This window comes from Medicago sativa, chromosome 8, assembly GCF_051527215.1.
Source record: "Medicago sativa cultivar Bolivia chromosome 8, Bolivia_mono, whole genome shotgun sequence".
Lineage (NCBI taxonomy): Eukaryota > Viridiplantae > Streptophyta > Magnoliopsida > Fabales > Fabaceae > Medicago > Medicago sativa.
This window is the reverse complement of record NC_140756.1, coordinates 91,449,804-91,466,367: the sequence shown is the minus strand read 5'-3', so window position 1 is coordinate 91,466,367 and position 16,564 is coordinate 91,449,804. Positions and strand designations below refer to the sequence as shown.

Genomic DNA, 16,564 nt, shown 5'->3' with positions numbered 1-16,564 from the left:
TGTGTTTCAAATCATCATACACTTATTTGATGTCGAAGGATATATAATATATCTTTAAAGATTAATTGGTTCAGTTCATAAGGTCGGATCGTTCAAAAAATGAAAAAAAAATAACACATCGGATCCTACCCCCAAACATGAGCGAACAAGAGTTATGACCCGATAGATTTGGGGTTTACAAATGGGAGGAACACTTTAGGGCATCCCATTTGAGGGCTTATGAACAATTGTAGCGGCTTTTAATAGAGCAGTTTTCTATTACTACAAGGAAAAAATTGATCTATTCACCCAAAAAAAACAAGAGAAAAACATGATCAGGTAGGTAAGTACATGCTATGAAGCGACATTAACATGCAGGAAAGAAATTTCACTGCACTGAACTGGAGTTGGACTAACCGAATGGTCACATTCATTTCGTACCACTTAAGTGATTTCATAAGTACAAACCTCCTAGGATCTCGTAGTGGTAACTCTACCTTATAATTTGGTCTGCCACTGTCCATTGATAATGTTAATATTGTCTTGTAAAGTTTACGCATGCTAGCTAGCTCCTCTTGATAACATCTTCCTTATTAACTGGAATAACACATTATTTGCTTCCTCTGTTGCTTGATGGATGGCGGGTGGTGGTGGTGGGGGATCTTTCCTTAGTTTCAATGTTTTTTTAGATATTTTTCTGCATTTTAATTTATTTTAGAATTAAATATGTCATTGGTATATTCACTTTTATTATTATTTTAGAATTAAATATGTCATTGGTATATTCACTTTTATCATTTTTTGATATTGATCTCTGCATCTTTTTATAAGATTTTCTTGCAGTTTTACGAGAGTTTATCATTCAAAATTATCATATTATATACTATGTCTATGTCATTTTTTTTTCTTTTTTCGTGGTGGTCGGGGGGTTTGAACCCCGGACCTTGCATATATTATGTATTGTCCATAGCAACTGAGCTAAGCTCACAAGGACTATATACTATGTCATTTAAAACATACAACATCACCATTTTTTAGTATAAAAATCTTTAGAGGAATCAAAACTAAACCGCATACCAAATTAGTTCCAAGTAGGGTTGAATTTGCTAATTTTGTGGAGGAAATTTCATGATTACTTTAGGGTATTTTAGAAAATTTTCTGAAATAAAGATAAAAGATGAAAATAATTAAGATGAGAGATAGAGAAAAGATCATTGTGACTTCCCCTTCTAAACTTAATCGGTCTCAATCAATCCAGTCATAAGAAGCTCTATCCAATCATAAGTAAAATCATTTATTTTCCTACTTCATTCAATATTTCATTTTTTTTTCCTATTTCTCTTCTTCTATTATATCAACAAACTATCAGATTTTTCTGTCAAAAAAACAAAAAACTATCAGATTTATCACATCATTCTTTATTTGACTTTTTATCTCTTTGTTTTAAAGAAATTATATTTGTACAACTAATATGTTACAACATTTTGGATAACTCTTCCTTCAAAAAAAAACATTTTGGATAACTCTATCTCATATACTCATTATATTTTTATTTTCTTTCACTTTTATTTTAATTTTTGTATCAATACATATTTTTTTCGGTATTCTTGATTGTTCCATAAATTGTAAAAAAAATAAAAAAATATCTTCAAATAACATACTTTTTGTTATAAATAACGTTTTATACATCTGCAATGTTAACAGAGAGGTTGAAATAGTATTGAATTGGATGGATGTGAAGTTTGTGGTTGCCGGTGGAATTAGAAGAGCAGAAAATCCGGAGGGCACATGCATGTATTGAAAAGACTAGTCTATTTGAACTCCTTACGACTAGAGAAATGATATTTGAACATTCATTTAGTGATAACTTTTGCAACAATTTTTTTTTCAAACTCACATTACTTTTTACTTTATCTCTCTATTACTATGATTTTCGTGCTAATATCACTTTTTTCTTTGTGAAATATGATTATCAAATAAGTTGTCACCAAATTGGTTGTTCAAATACTCCTCATGATTATATGTTGTATTAGCCTTGTAGCCTTATCATGAAAGATAAGTTATTGTAGGAAAAGCCATCTTGACACCTAAAAACGGGCCCCTTCTAAGCTATGCACGTGCATGCTATTAAATGCACAGAGATATATATCCCCACCCCCCACCTTAATCACACTTTCATTGCCATCTGTCTCAACTGCCTTAGTTAGAATTACATAGAAATACTCAAATACATATATTACTCAAATATCACAAGAGAAAGGCACAAGTTAATGATTCAAAATAAAAATATTCTATTGTAATTAATACATTTGACTTTAACTTTTTACTTTTCAATAATTAAATCCACAAAATTTAAAAAAATATTTCCATTTTTAGGTTGCTTAACATGTGTCCTAAAGACACAAGTTAACAGGACCCATATAACAAACGATGCAGTCCCAATTATGGATAAATTATATAGTATGCCGCAACTGTTTGACAAAATTAATTAATTTTGTTTTATAAGTTACATATAACTGTGTATAGATATATTTGCAATGATTGAAACGTTGTATATATATAGTAGTATAATATTAATTCTGATATGATATTCTGTATTTATGTGTGTATAATTTTATACCATTTTCATATCAATCATTATCTGGGCTAGGCTGGTGCCTTGGCTAGTTTCAGATACTTCAATGTTAGAAAAAGACTAGAAGGAAATGTACTAAATATTTATGCAAAACAAATTATTCAAAACAGTTTATTTATGCAAAACAGCTTATTCGAAACAACTTATTTATACAAAATAGCTTATTTGTGTAAAACAGCTTATTCAAAACAACTTACTTATACAAAACAACTTATTTGTGCAAAACAGCTTATTCAAAACAGCTTATTTATGCAAAACAACATATTTATGCAAAACAACTTATTCAAAACAGCTTATTTATGCAAAACAACTTATTCGAAACAACTTATTTATACAAAACAGCTTATTTGTGCAAAACAGCTTATTCAAAACAACTTATTTATGCAAAACAACATATTTATGCAAAACAACTTATTCAAAACAGCTTATTTATGCAAAACAGCTTATTCGAAACAACTTGTTTATACAAAACAGCTTATTTGTGCAAAACAGCTTATTCGAAACAACTTATTTATACAAAAAAACTTATTCAAAACAGCTTATTTGTGCAAAACAACTTATTTATGCAAAAACAGCTTATTCGTAATAAGCTCTTTTGCATAAATAAGCTGTTTTGAATAAGTTGTTTTGCATAAATAAGATGTTTTGCACAAATAAGCTGTTTTGAATAAGCTGTTTTTGCATAAATAAGCTGTTTTTTTTATTTAAAATAAGGTGTTTTGAATAAGTTGTTTTTTAAAATGAAATCGGAATAAGCTGTTTTGTATAAATAAGTTGTTTTGCACAAATAAGCTGTTTTGTATAAATAAGTTGTTTCAAATAAGCTGTTTTGCATAAATAAGCTGTTTTGAATAAGTTGTTTTTTAAAATGAAATCGAAATAAGCTGTTTTGTATAAATAAGTTGTTTTGAATAAGCTGTTTTGCACAAATAAGTTGTTTTGTATAATAAGTTGTTTTGAATAAGCTGTTTTGCACAAATAAGATGTTTTGCATAAATAAGCTGTTTTGAATAAGTTGTTTTGCATAAATAAGATGTTTTGTATAAATAAGTTGTTTTGAATAAGCTGTTTTTGTATAAATAAGCCGGTTTTTTTTTAAAAAAAAAAGGTGTTTTGAATAAGTTGTTTTTTAAAATGAAATCGGAATAAGCTGTTTTGCACAAATAAGCTGTTTTGTATAAATAAGTTGTTTCGAATAAGCTGTTTTGAATATGTTGTTTTTTAAAATGAAATCAAAATAAGCTGTTTTGTATAAATAAGCTGTTTTGAATAAGCTGTTTTGCACAAATAAGCTGTTTTGTATAAATAAGTTGTTTTGAATAAGCTGTTTTGCACAAATAAGCTATTTTGTATAAATAAGTTGGTTGGAATAAGTTGTTTTGCATAAATAAGCTGTTTTGAATAAGTTGTTTTGCATAAATATGTTGTTTTGCATAAATAAGTTGTTTTGAATAAGTTGTTTTTTAAAATGAAATCGGAATAAGCTGTTTTGTATAAATAAGTTGTTTTGAATAAGCTGTTTTGCACAAATAAGCTGTTTTGTATAAATAAGTTGTTTCGAATAAGCTGTTTTGCATAAATAAGCAGTTTTGAATAAGTTGTTTTTTAAAATGAAATCGAAATAAGCTGTTTTGTATAAATAAGCTGTTTTGCACAAATAAGCTGTTTTGTATAAATAAGTTGTTTCGAATAAGCTGTTTTGCATAAATAAGCTGTTTTGAATAAGTTTTTTTTTTAAAATGAGATCGGAATAAACTGTTTTGCATAAATAAGTTGTTTTGAATAAGCGGTTTTTAAAAAGTCATTCTAATAAGTTGTTTTGCATAAATAAACTATTTCGAATAAGCTATTTTGCATAAATAAATCGTTAAGAAAAAAATTATAATATGAGGCTTTATTAGGCCCACAAATAAATAGATTTTATAGTGGGCTTGACCCCAAATAATTCTTTTCAATTAGGGGGGCTTTAATTTAGTGGGTTTAGTGGGGATTTTTTAAGTGGACTTTAAAATTTGGGGCTCTATTGACACCTCTAAAAAAAGACTTCAAGGAAATATACTAAATAAAATTGGACTCCACCGGATTCCATGATCTGGATATAATTTAATGAATTAATTGTCCCTTCCACAATTTCTTGAATTATATATTGAATCCAACTTTTCCTAAGGTGAAAACATCATGTCCTAGATTCACCAAAAAGAAAAGCATCGTGTCCTAGTCACTCTGCTTATCCAGAAAAATAATAATCTCTATTGGGAATGAATGAGTTTTCTTTTTGAAAGTATTTAGCCACGAAATTCATACACTCGGTATTAAAAAGTGAAAAAAAATATTGGTTCAAATCTGATGCACAATATATTCAATGTTCATGCACGTATCATTTGAATTCTAATTACGGGACAGTTTTAATTGCTTGGGAATGGATTGTCGCATGTTAAAAAATTTCATATTGACATAGCCATGTGAAATGTATGTCGCTTTTCATTTCTTTTCATAATTAATTATTCTAAATCTTAGAAATACTTTTCCTATAATATAGAGAGGAGAAAATCACCTAACATAGAAAATTTGAATTTGAAAAGTGTTTTTAGAAGTGATAAGTGACTTGTGGTTATTGACATTCGTGTTCAAGAAATAAAGAGATCATAGGTTTAACTTTTTATCCATTACTATTTTTATACAAATAACAACTAATATTTATTAGAGTAAATTACGCTCTCTTCTCTTGAAACATATTTGAGTTAGAGTCTTCACTCTTCTTAAATTAAAATATACACACTCTATCCTCCTATACAAAAGTTATTAGAAAAATCTACACTTTCCTCCCTTATTTTTTATTTCTAATAATCTAGCAAACAAATCTAACACACTCCTAAGAAAAATAGTATTGTTGGTCCATTTTAATATAATAAAAATTCGAATGCATATTTTTCTCTATTTTTGATTGACAATTTCTTTAACACATGGTTTAAAACACTATTATAAAATATAAAACAACACAATAGAATTAAAATATATGAAAAATAACTAAAGTCAATAAAATATTATTATGTTAAAATGAATTTTATATTATTCTCCCTCCATCCCAAATTATATGATGTTTTGGGTGTTTCACGCGTATTAAGAAATATAACTAATTTTGTATGGGAAAGAGAATGTGAGATATTATGAGTTGTTTTACAAAATTGTCCTTAATAAATGGTATGAATAAAGATAAATTAAAATATTGAAAAAGAGAGGGAAATAAATAGTTAAAGGTATAATAGGAAAAATAACATTAATGTTTCATTGGTATTGTAAAACGACGTTTAATTTAAGACATTTTTTTCTCTCTCCAAAACAACTTATAATTTGGGACGGAGAGAGTAAGTTATAAAACTAATAACATAATATTCAAATTTCCTTTAAAAAAACATAGTATTCAAATTTAACTATCTTTGACATTGAAATTATAAAGAAATTGATTTTTTTTCTTAAAGGCAGGTTCAAAGTTAGCATATCATAAAATTCTTTATTTATGTTTAAATAGATCAATGTGAATTGTATATTTAATTATTAAAAGATGAAGTTGTAATTCAAATATCTCTTAGGGCAAGAGAATATAAACTTTACTTTTCAAATAAGAGAAGTGTATATATATTTACTTTTCAAATAAGAGAAGTGTATATATATTTTAAGAGAGAAAAGTGTAATTCAAGTTTTGATAGAGGAGTAGAGTGTATTCTACACTATTTACTATCATGTAAAGAAAAATCCTCTTTCATGGATGTACCTCTAGGCTCTAGCATGTACCTTCTTATTTATTTTTTAAGCAAGCAAGTACCTTCTTATATATGTACATGTTTGGAATTACATTGACTATACCACAAAATCATAGTTGTAGAGGCAATAATGCATGACTTTTTCAAACTCACTCTAACACCATGCATGTACGGGACATGATTTTCTTATCATGTTGCAATTGTAGACAAGACCACGCATGGTTTCTATCACTATTTCACCTTGTGGTTACTCTATTTTTTAATGGCACGTTGTGGTTACTATCTATAATTTTGTTGAATCCACGATATATAAGAATAAACACACATGTACGTACATAAATATATAATTTTCTTTATCATATTGTAATTGCAGACAAAACCACAAATAATTTCTAACCCTATTCATATTGTAGTCGCTGACACAAAACCAGACAGGGTAACATGGTTTCTACCTATTTCTCCAAAATTTACACGAGGCGACGCACGAGCACAGTTGTGAAAAGGACTGCCTGTGTCTGGAATATCATTAAATTGCCCTCTTTCATATAACAGAGATATCCATTTTGTCCTATCAGACATCACATTTACCATTTAAATTTCAATATAGATTACACTTGTTGCAAAAGTCTTGTACCTAGTTATTACAACTTTTTTTTTTTTTTTTTTATAGTTGTAAAATTAAATTAACAAAAAATTTGTATAACCATTTTTTTAAGGAAAAAAAATTTGAAACCATAAACCCTAATGACAGCAACATTTAAATATGATTTATTTTTTTAAGGAAAAAAAATTTGAAACCATAAACCCTAATGACAGCAACATTTAAATATGATTTAGTCCTCAAAATTAAATTATTTTTTATTTTAATTCAAAATTAAATTTTTTTAATCCTTAACATCATTTTATTTGGCTATGTGGCGTAATTATATTGGACGACATATGACGTCGATGACTATTAGCAAAAACATGCTATGAATAAAAATATAAGGGGATTAAAAAAATGATGTAATTATAGGAATAAGCAACAACATGTTTGTATTTTTCCAAGAAAAAAAAAACATGTTTGTATTTTAGACCCTTTTGAGTGGTCCATTAACAGATGGTCATGGTTGAATATGGATATTGAATTTTTGAAGGAAAATATGGATATTGGATAGATCACCTAATTCAGCTCTACTAAACTACACCCTCCGGTCACTATTATAAGCAAAAAATCACATTTTAGATTCAGTCAAAAATGTCTCCCACTTATAAAATCATATTTCATTTAATGTTGGACTCTTAAATTATTGGGTCATGAGGGGGTGTATAGATCAACACATTGCACTTTGAACAATCAAACAAATATAATTGGACATTACATCTTAACCAAACATCTTGAAACAATAAGTTTATAAGTCGTTTCAGTGATATAGTGTTCAAACTTCAAACATCCATTTTTTTTTCATTTAATGGGAGATTATATTCCTACTCAGTGGTAACAAAAAAGTTCCTGAAATACCGGTAAATCGCTGGAAAAATGTTGCATGCATGTGTAGTGTTTCAAGTCATAATATATGTAATCACATATTGCACAGTTGGATTGGATAGTTTTCATAAAAAAAAAAAAAAAAAATTATTGAAGTTTAAATCAATCGTAGTTATTATGAGAGAATTACAATGACCACGTACAAGATATAAGCTCCAGTCATTGGGGATGATACTACTGTCACTGTCAGTCACAAACTATACTGTTGCCACTATTGACCGATCGACCTCTAAAAATTTCTGCCACTGTGACTTCAATTATTGAGAGAATAGGCCCATCAATTTATTTGCCTATATATGCAGTTATCTATCCAAGCCCTTGAATCATCAACTATCTAATTTACTTCTATCTTTCTTTTTTCTTTCAAATATTTGCTTCTCTTATTTGTTTATAACAATCACAGGGATAAAATGGGAATAAGGCAATGGCCAAAAGGAGGCTTGAATGTAAAGGGAAGGAAGAAGAGGGCCAAAGTATGTTTGGCAAAGAATGCCAATGTTGGAAAAACTTCCTTGCAAAAGAAACTTCGAGAACTTCAAGGGACTGTACCAGGGAGCTTGCAGGGATTGGACACAAATAATTTGTTCCATAGTATTGAAAAATACATACATCTACTTGAAGCTAAAGTCACGATCTTAAGGTGCTTGTCCAACTTGTACGGGGTATAGTAGGATTTAATTATTGTACTAAGCTAAAAGAAGTTGAATGAATCTTAAAAGTAATTTCTCTAAGCACAAAAATAATCCATGTTTTATATTTAGGCTAGAGAAAGAAATCGTCCCACAAAAGGGGTGAACTTGCAGGGTTTCTTTCCTTCCGGGTGTGGAGGGAATAATATTATGTTTGTAATTTGTTTTGATTTTTTTTCTTACTTTTTAAATCATGATTTTCACTCACGTCTCCTATTATTCTCATCATATATGTCGTACTTAATTTCCTCCCTTTTTGATTTCTTGTTGCCTTTCTTCTCTTGGTCATCATTCCAAGTAAAAACGCAAATTAGTTCTCAAAATTATGATAATCGGATGCATCTAATACGAACCTCTTAAAAATGGCGCCTTCTATGGTACACCGAATATATATATATATATATATATATATATATATATATATATATATATATATATATATATATATATATATATATATATATATATGTACCAATACTCCAAACCAAAATGACCAATAGTTTTTTTGACAGCATGGAACAAGTAAGTTTGACTGGATTGTTGATTTAGCACTACCAAACTTGTGAATTTTGCACCATGGGACTTTTATTTTATGATATAATTATTTAATTAACTCCATTCAGCTTCTTCTCCTTCATTGCAATTCTTCTTCTCCTTCGGTACCAGCCTTTCAAGCGAAATTAATAGAGAGGAAAGAAATGAAGGAACGAACATAGTATAGTACCATAGTGAGAAAGAATTAATGCTATTAATTAAATGAAGTTTTGTTCAAAGATGTGAGAGACTAAATTGGTACATAGATGAACTTCTGTGTTCCCAAACAGGAAAAAGAGGTTACGTTGATGAAGAGGAAATTGTGATGGCGGTTACTGATTTTGCAGATGATGAAGGTTGGAGAGAAAATAGTGATGGCGGTTACTGATTTTGTTTAGTTTTAATTAAAATTAATTAATTAATTAATTACTTAATAAATAATTTGTACAATCTATGGGGCTAAATTGAATAGACAAACGTACCAATACACATTCCCTTAAGTCAATCTCTAATAATGCTGACATGGATCATTTAATTGAAATGTCAACTCTTTTATTGGTCAAACCTTTGGGAGTACCGAAACACTCAATTTTGTTTGGAGTACAGTAGAAATTGCCCTTAAAAATAGTCAAAAGGTAGTTTCACTATTTTTATTAAAAAAAATAGCTAATAAATATAATATTTAATAAAATTTACAAGGATTATTTCGATCTAAATAAAAAAAATCCAACAACCAATTTCACAACAAAAGAAGTATAAGATCCACTAGAACTTGAACATTTTGGAGAGGGTTGGGGGTTCATGTTAGGCAGTGGCGGAGCCAGGAATTTTATAGAGCCTGGGCAAAAAGTTTATCGCAAATTCATATGTGACATAATATATATAAATAGTCATAAATCGAAATAAAAGAGGTTTGTCACTTTTTCAACAAAAGTACAATTTTAAATAAGAAAGATGAAATATAACCTGCCAATTGCGTGCTAAATAAAATTAGGAGGTAAATGCCCTTTCCGCGACCTATTTCGAGTGAATGTTCGAATAATATCAACATCATCAAGCGACTTGAATATCTCCCGCTCGATGTAACATATCATCAAGTCATTCAACCACACATTGTTGATCTTGTTGCGCAATTTAGTCATGATAATCTTCATTGCTGAAAAAAGCTCTTTCAACGGAAGCTGTCGACACCGGCAATATCAAAGCCAACTCAATGAGTTTGTAGACCAATGGAAATACCAAATGTTTCTCAGTTTGAACCATCTTCATGGTCAAACTTTGAACATCTTCACAAGAAGAAAAGGAAGCATGCATTTTCACTTAAAGTACATAAGTGTCAAGTTGCTCCCTTATTGTTCCACAATCATCATCAGAAAAGTCTGCATGATAAATATCAGCAAGACGAGCAAGCTTATCAACATCAAACTTGGAGAAAGAGTTTTTGGGATCAAGACATGAGAAGCAATCAAGTACAATGTTACTTCCAAGCATTATCACATTTTTCAACTTTCAAGCATTATCACATTTAGTCTTGTTTTTTTTTTCCTACAGATTCTACATAATTTAAAGCATAATTTAAGAGTACACTACACACAGTACACTACAAAAGTTTTTCATTTTTGTGATGAAGTTTGATAAAAAAAGGACAAAGCACAAATTGTGATGAAGTTTCATAAGTCATAACCCTCATTAACATACCAACTTTTACAAAGCAAGCAGCAGCAGAGCCTCTGGGCTACAGCCCAGCCTAGCTGGGTGGTGCCTGCGCCACTGATGTTAGGACTCCATTTAAATAGAGATAGATACAAAAAAAGTTTAAAAAAAGAATTGTTTGATGGTGTGACTCATTATCTAGTTTTTGTGTTTATCTCTTTTTAAATAGAGAGGCTTTTAATACTTTCAAGAAATGAAAATGATCTCAACTTAAAAGGAGTGTTGGGACTCCCAAAGACTAAAATACTATCCTTGAAGGTACGATGTATAAAATTATTTGGCAAAATTTGGTGCAAGGGATGATCAAGAGTTTGTCATTATGCAAGCCTCCTCATGCTTTATGTCTTATCTTTCTTTGCGGGTGTTGTTGGAGTTTTGGTTTCTACAATGAAACAAATTCATTCAAATTGAAAAGCCAGAGATCAAAACAAATGGTTATTTATTTATTTATTTATTTTATTTTTATATATAACAACGAGAGCCTAAGCCTGTAAAACAAATGGTTTGAACGACCCTACAAGAAAATGTTATTAAGTGGTGTTTGATTAGCAAAGGTTGGCTTAAACCGGCCTTTCCAGGGGTGCAAAGTTCTCAAAGGTTCGCAAAGGTTTTTCCTAGTAATTTCACGACCAACGCATCTTTTCAGAGGGTGCAAAGTTCTTGAAAGATTTGGGGTTCGAGGTAAACTTTGGGGAGGAGACGGTTTCCATTTTAAAATCACTAAAATATGCATAAAAAAATCGACTAGTGGAAGAATAATGCACACAGTTAAGTGCGAAAAATCATCATATAACAACAATATCACACAAAAAGCAAAGAAAATTCAGACCAAAAATGAGAGATTATGAATCCGAATTTCATAACAGTGAAGGAGTTCTTACAAATCCAAATTTGATATATAAAAAAAAAAAAAAGATGAATGATCAAGTGTGAAAATCATGACTAAATTTATTAGAATTCACGAAATTAACAACAATAGTAGCAGACAGTAGCAAATAGTAAGTGATGAATTTGTAAGAACAATTCCCAAAAACACATGAAAAAAATTTGGTTCAAAAAATTCTTTGAAGACCAAATTCTACAAAATTTCAGCAAGAGAAGATCTTTAATCAAGTCTAACAACACAAATCTAAGGATTTCTAACAAGGATTTGATTAAAGACACAAATTTCAAGAAGGTAAATGCAAAAAAATTGGGGGATTGTGCGGGGGTGTATCTAGAGTTCACTAGGTACCAGTACCGGATGTGGAACCAATAAAGGATTTAAGTCAAGGATCTTTGACTTTATTGTAATTCTCCTTAATGAGGTACTCTTTCCGTTTCAAAATGAGTGTCGCTTTAGCCAAAAAAATTTGTTTCAAAATGAGTGTCGCTTTCAGTTTCCAATACAATAATAACTTTTTTCTTTTCAATTGTACCCTCCAATTAATACTCTGCACACTACTTCAAAAGTATTACTTTTAAAACTAACCAATAGTTACTAAGGATAATTTGGTAAAATAACCATTCTCTTTCTCTTAATCATTGCATTTCTTAATATGTGTGCAAACACCTAAAACGACACTCATTTTGAAACGGATGGAGTAAAATAAATGAAGGAAAATACAATAAAATTCAACAAGCTAAGAGTAGAAGAAAGAAAATATACAAAATGGAATTTTAGATGAGAAGTGGGATAAAAAATTGCCACATTCACAATCTGTGATAAAATTAATTGCAGATCCATTATAAGGATTATATGTTCTTCGTAAGGATCTATATTTGGTTCATCCAAAAATTTAGAGGAGCGAAATTAACTCTCACTTCAATCAATGATTGAATATAAAAACACATGTATTAATCAAATGAAAAATGATAACTAAATTGTTATTATACATACTTCTTGACCCATCACCTATAAGGTCCAATGATGAGATAAAAAGGCCCAATAAGAAACTAAAAATAGGAGCATTTTACAACTCTAAAATAAAACAATCTAAATTTTAAACTAAACATTATTAAAATAAAATTTCTGTTGAAAGTGACTCAAAATTGAAGTCTGGAAGCTGTCAAAATCGGAGTACGATTTTTGGACCAGAATTGACACTTTCCATTCGTAAAAAATCGGAGCACGATCTGGAAAAATCGGAGCACGATTTTGCGCTGATACAGAAAAAACAGATCGTATTTTTGGGCCTGATTTTGTTCCAATTTATGAAGGATGCTTTCCACTATAAATATAAACCTTGTATCAGATGATTATGTGTGTAGAAACAAAACACTGTGTAGAAAACAGGGTTTAGAAGCCAACATACAAACTAGGGTTTATAGAGAATTTCTCTTGGCAACAACACTAGGGTTGGGATTGTTTTGATTCACCTTGAACAAAGCACTATTAGGATTGAGTCTCTTGGTCACGGAAAGAGGCTGGGACTGAGGGTAGAGTTAGGTTTGAAGACTAATTCTTGTAACCTTCAATATCTCTTTGTAAAGAAACTCATATCATTATAGTGGAACGGAGAGCTGCTCTCTCCCCCAGAGTAGGTCATCATTAGACCGAACTGGGTAAACAGATTCTTGTGTTCTTCTTCTTCTTCCTTTATTTCTTGCTGTTATTTTTGTTTGAATTATTTTATCATCCGCTTCATTTGATTGCTTGGTGTTAATTTGCTCCACACATCAAGTTTTATTGGTGTGGTTTTTATATCGAATCTGCAACAATTGGCGCCCACCGTGGGGCAAAGGTCAAATCAATAACCAGGTATCATGGGTTCGAAGTGGGATATTGAAAAGTTTATCGGTAGTAACGACTTCGGGTTGTGGAAGGTAAAGATGAGGGCAATTCTAATTCAACAAAAATGTGTTGAAGCATTGAAGGGAGAAGCACAGATGCTGCGCATCTAACACCTGTTGAGAAGGCAGAGATGAATGATAAAACGGTCAGTGCTATCATTCTATGTCTTGGGGATAAGGTGTTGAGAGAGGTAGCAAGGGAGACTACTGTTGTGTCTATGTGGAATAAACTTGATTCATTATACATGACCAAGTCCTTGGCACATAGACAATGTCTGAAACAACAACTCTACTTTTACCGAATGGTGGAGTCAAAACCTATAATGGAGCAACTGACGGAGTTCAATAAGATTATTGATGATTTGGCAAACATATATGTAAATCTGGATGACGAGGATAAAGCCTTACACCTACTGTGTGCTTTACCTAAGTCCTTTGAGAATTTCAAGGATACTATGCTTTATGGCAAAGAGGGCACTATCACTTTGGAGGAAGTTCAAGCAGCTTTAAGAACCAAAGAGTTAACCAAGTTCAAAGAGTTGAAGGTTGATGATAGTGGAGAAGGCTTGAATGTCTCAAGGGGGAGAAGTCAAAACAGAGGAAATGGGAAAGACAAGAATTCTAGGTCAAAGTCTAGGTCAAAAGGTGGTGATAATAAAACAAAGTACAAATGTTTTATTTATCACAATTATGGTCACTTCAAGAAAGATTGTCCGGAGAGAAAGGGCAATGGAAGTGGTAATTCATCTGTTCAGATTGCAAGTGAAGAGGAAGGTTATGAGTGTGCTGGAGCACTAACTGTGACAAGTTGGGAACCTGAAAATGGCTGGGTCTTGGACTCTGGGTGCTCTTATCACATCTGTCCGAGAAAGGAGTACTTTGAAACATTGGAGTTGAAAGAAGGTGGAGTTGTTCGCCTTGGTAATAATAAGGCTTGCAAAATTCAAGGTATGGGTACTATCCGTCTCAAAATGTTTGATGACCGTGATTTCCTTTTGAAGGATGTGAGGTATATTCCTGAACTTAAGAGAAATTTAATATCTATAAGCATGTTTGATAGTCTAGGATATTGTACTAGAATTGAACGTGGTATGATGAGAATTTCTCATGGTGCATTAGTTATAGCTAAAGGGTCTAAAATACATGGTTTATATATTTTAGAAGGTTCCACTGTTATAGGTCATGCATCGGTTGCTAGTGTAGACACTCTGGACATAACTAAACTGTGGCATTTGAGGTTAGGTCATGTCAGTGAGAGGGGTTTAGTTGAGCTAGCTAAACAAGGTTTGCTAGGGAATGAAAAATTGAACAAACTAGATTTCTGTGATAATTGCACATTAGGCAAACAACACAAGGTGAAGTTTGGGGTGGGTGTGCATAAATCTAGTAGGCCTTTTGAGGATGTTCATTCGGATCTTTGGGGTCCAGCATCAATTAAAACTCATGGGGGAGGTTCATATTTCATGTCTATTATTGATGATTTTTCTAGAAGGGTATGAGTTTACATTCTGAAGAATAAAAGTGACGCTTTTGAAAAATTTAAAGAATGGCATACACTTGTAGAAAATCAGATTGGAACTAAACTGAAAGTGTTGAGAACTGACAATGGCCTGGAGTTTGTTTCAGAGCAGTTTAATGAGTTTTGCAGGAAACGAGGTATAAAGAGGCATAGAACCGTGGCATACACACCTCAACAAGATGGTCTTGCTGAAAGAATGAACAGGACCTTGTTGGAGCGTGTGAGGTGTATGTTGTTGGGAGCTGGATTGTCCAAAAGTTTCTGGGGAGAAGCTGTTAGTACTGCAGCATATTTGATTAACAAATGTCCATCAACAGGGATAAATCTCAAGACACCTATGGAGGTTTGGAGTGGGAGACCGGCAGACTACTCTAATTTGAAAGTTTTCGGAGCTTTAGCATTTGCTCATGTGAGACAGGACAAACTTGATGCTAGAGCTGTGAAGTGCATTTTCATGGGTTATCCTGAAGGTGTGAAAGGTTACAAATTGTGGAAGATGGAACCTGAAGGATCAAAATTTATTATAAGCAGGGATGTTACTTTTGATGAGACCCGTATGGGGATGAAGTGCAAAGACCTGGATACAAGCTCAGAAACGGGGGTAGAGAAAATTCAGTTTGAGGTGGAGCCTACCACTGATGAAAGGGAAGAGGAGGATCAGACTCCAATACCTGATGAGAGTGAAGGCCAAGAAACAATTGATCCTGACTATCAGCTAGCAAGAGATAGGCAAAAGAGAAAAATTAGTTCACCTGTTAGATATGGTTATGCTGACCTTATATGTTATGCTTTGAATGCAGCTGAAGAATTGCAAGACTCGGAACCAAAGAACTTCAGGGAAGCATTAGAAAGCAATGAAAACAAGGACTGGCTGAAGGCAATGAATGAGGAAATACTTTCATTGGAAAAGAACCAGACTTGGAAACTTGTTACATTACCTAAGAATCAAAGGGTAGTGGGAAGCAAGTGGGTGTTTAAGAAGAAAGAAGGTATACCAGGGGTCGAAGCACCAAGGTATAAGGCAAGACTTGTAGCAAAGGGTTTTACTCAGGTGGAAGGGATTGATTACAATGAAATCTTTTCACCGGTGGTAAAGCATTGTTCTATAAGGGTACTTATAACGATTGTTAACATGTATGATCTTGAAGAAACTATCTATATGCAACAACCAGAAGGTTTCGTGGAAGATAATACAAAAGTGTGTTTGTTGAAGAAATCTTTGTATGGGTTGAAGCAAAGTCCAAGGCAGTGGTATCGTCGGTTTGATGAGTTCCTAGTAAAGGCTGGTTTTGTGAGAAGCAACTATGATAGTTGTGTGTACATGATGAGGAGGAATGAGAAAGTCATTCTCTACCTTCTCCTTTATGTAGATGATATTCTTATGGCAAGTTCTGACATGCAAGAGATTCAGAAGCTCAAGAAAAGATTGAATGA

General features: G+C 31.6%; 1 protein-coding gene across 1 annotated transcript; it reads right to left on the bottom strand.

Moving 5' to 3' along the window:
• Positions 1-10,106: 10,106 nt before the first annotated feature.
• Positions 10,107-10,617, bottom strand: LOC146903236 (uncharacterized). Its single transcript, XM_085737220.1, has 2 exons — positions 10,456-10,617; positions 10,107-10,307 (listed from the first exon to the last, which is right to left on the bottom strand). Exons 1-2 carry the CDS (start codon positions 10,615-10,617, stop codon positions 10,107-10,109), a joined length of 363 nt encoding a protein of 120 aa, XP_085593346.1.
• Positions 10,618-16,564: the final 5,947 nt, after the last annotated feature.

Bases quoted from the DNA above. Each gene is read 5' to 3' on its own strand.
- LOC146903236 (XM_085737220.1), bottom strand. From the start codon at position 10,617: ATGCTTGGAAGTAACATTGTACTTGATTGCTTCTCATGTCTTGATCCC. The intron at 10,308-10,455 runs GTACTTTAAGTG...CGGTGTCGACAG, and splicing joins GGGAGCAACTTGACACTTAT to CTTCCGTTGAAAGAGCTTTT.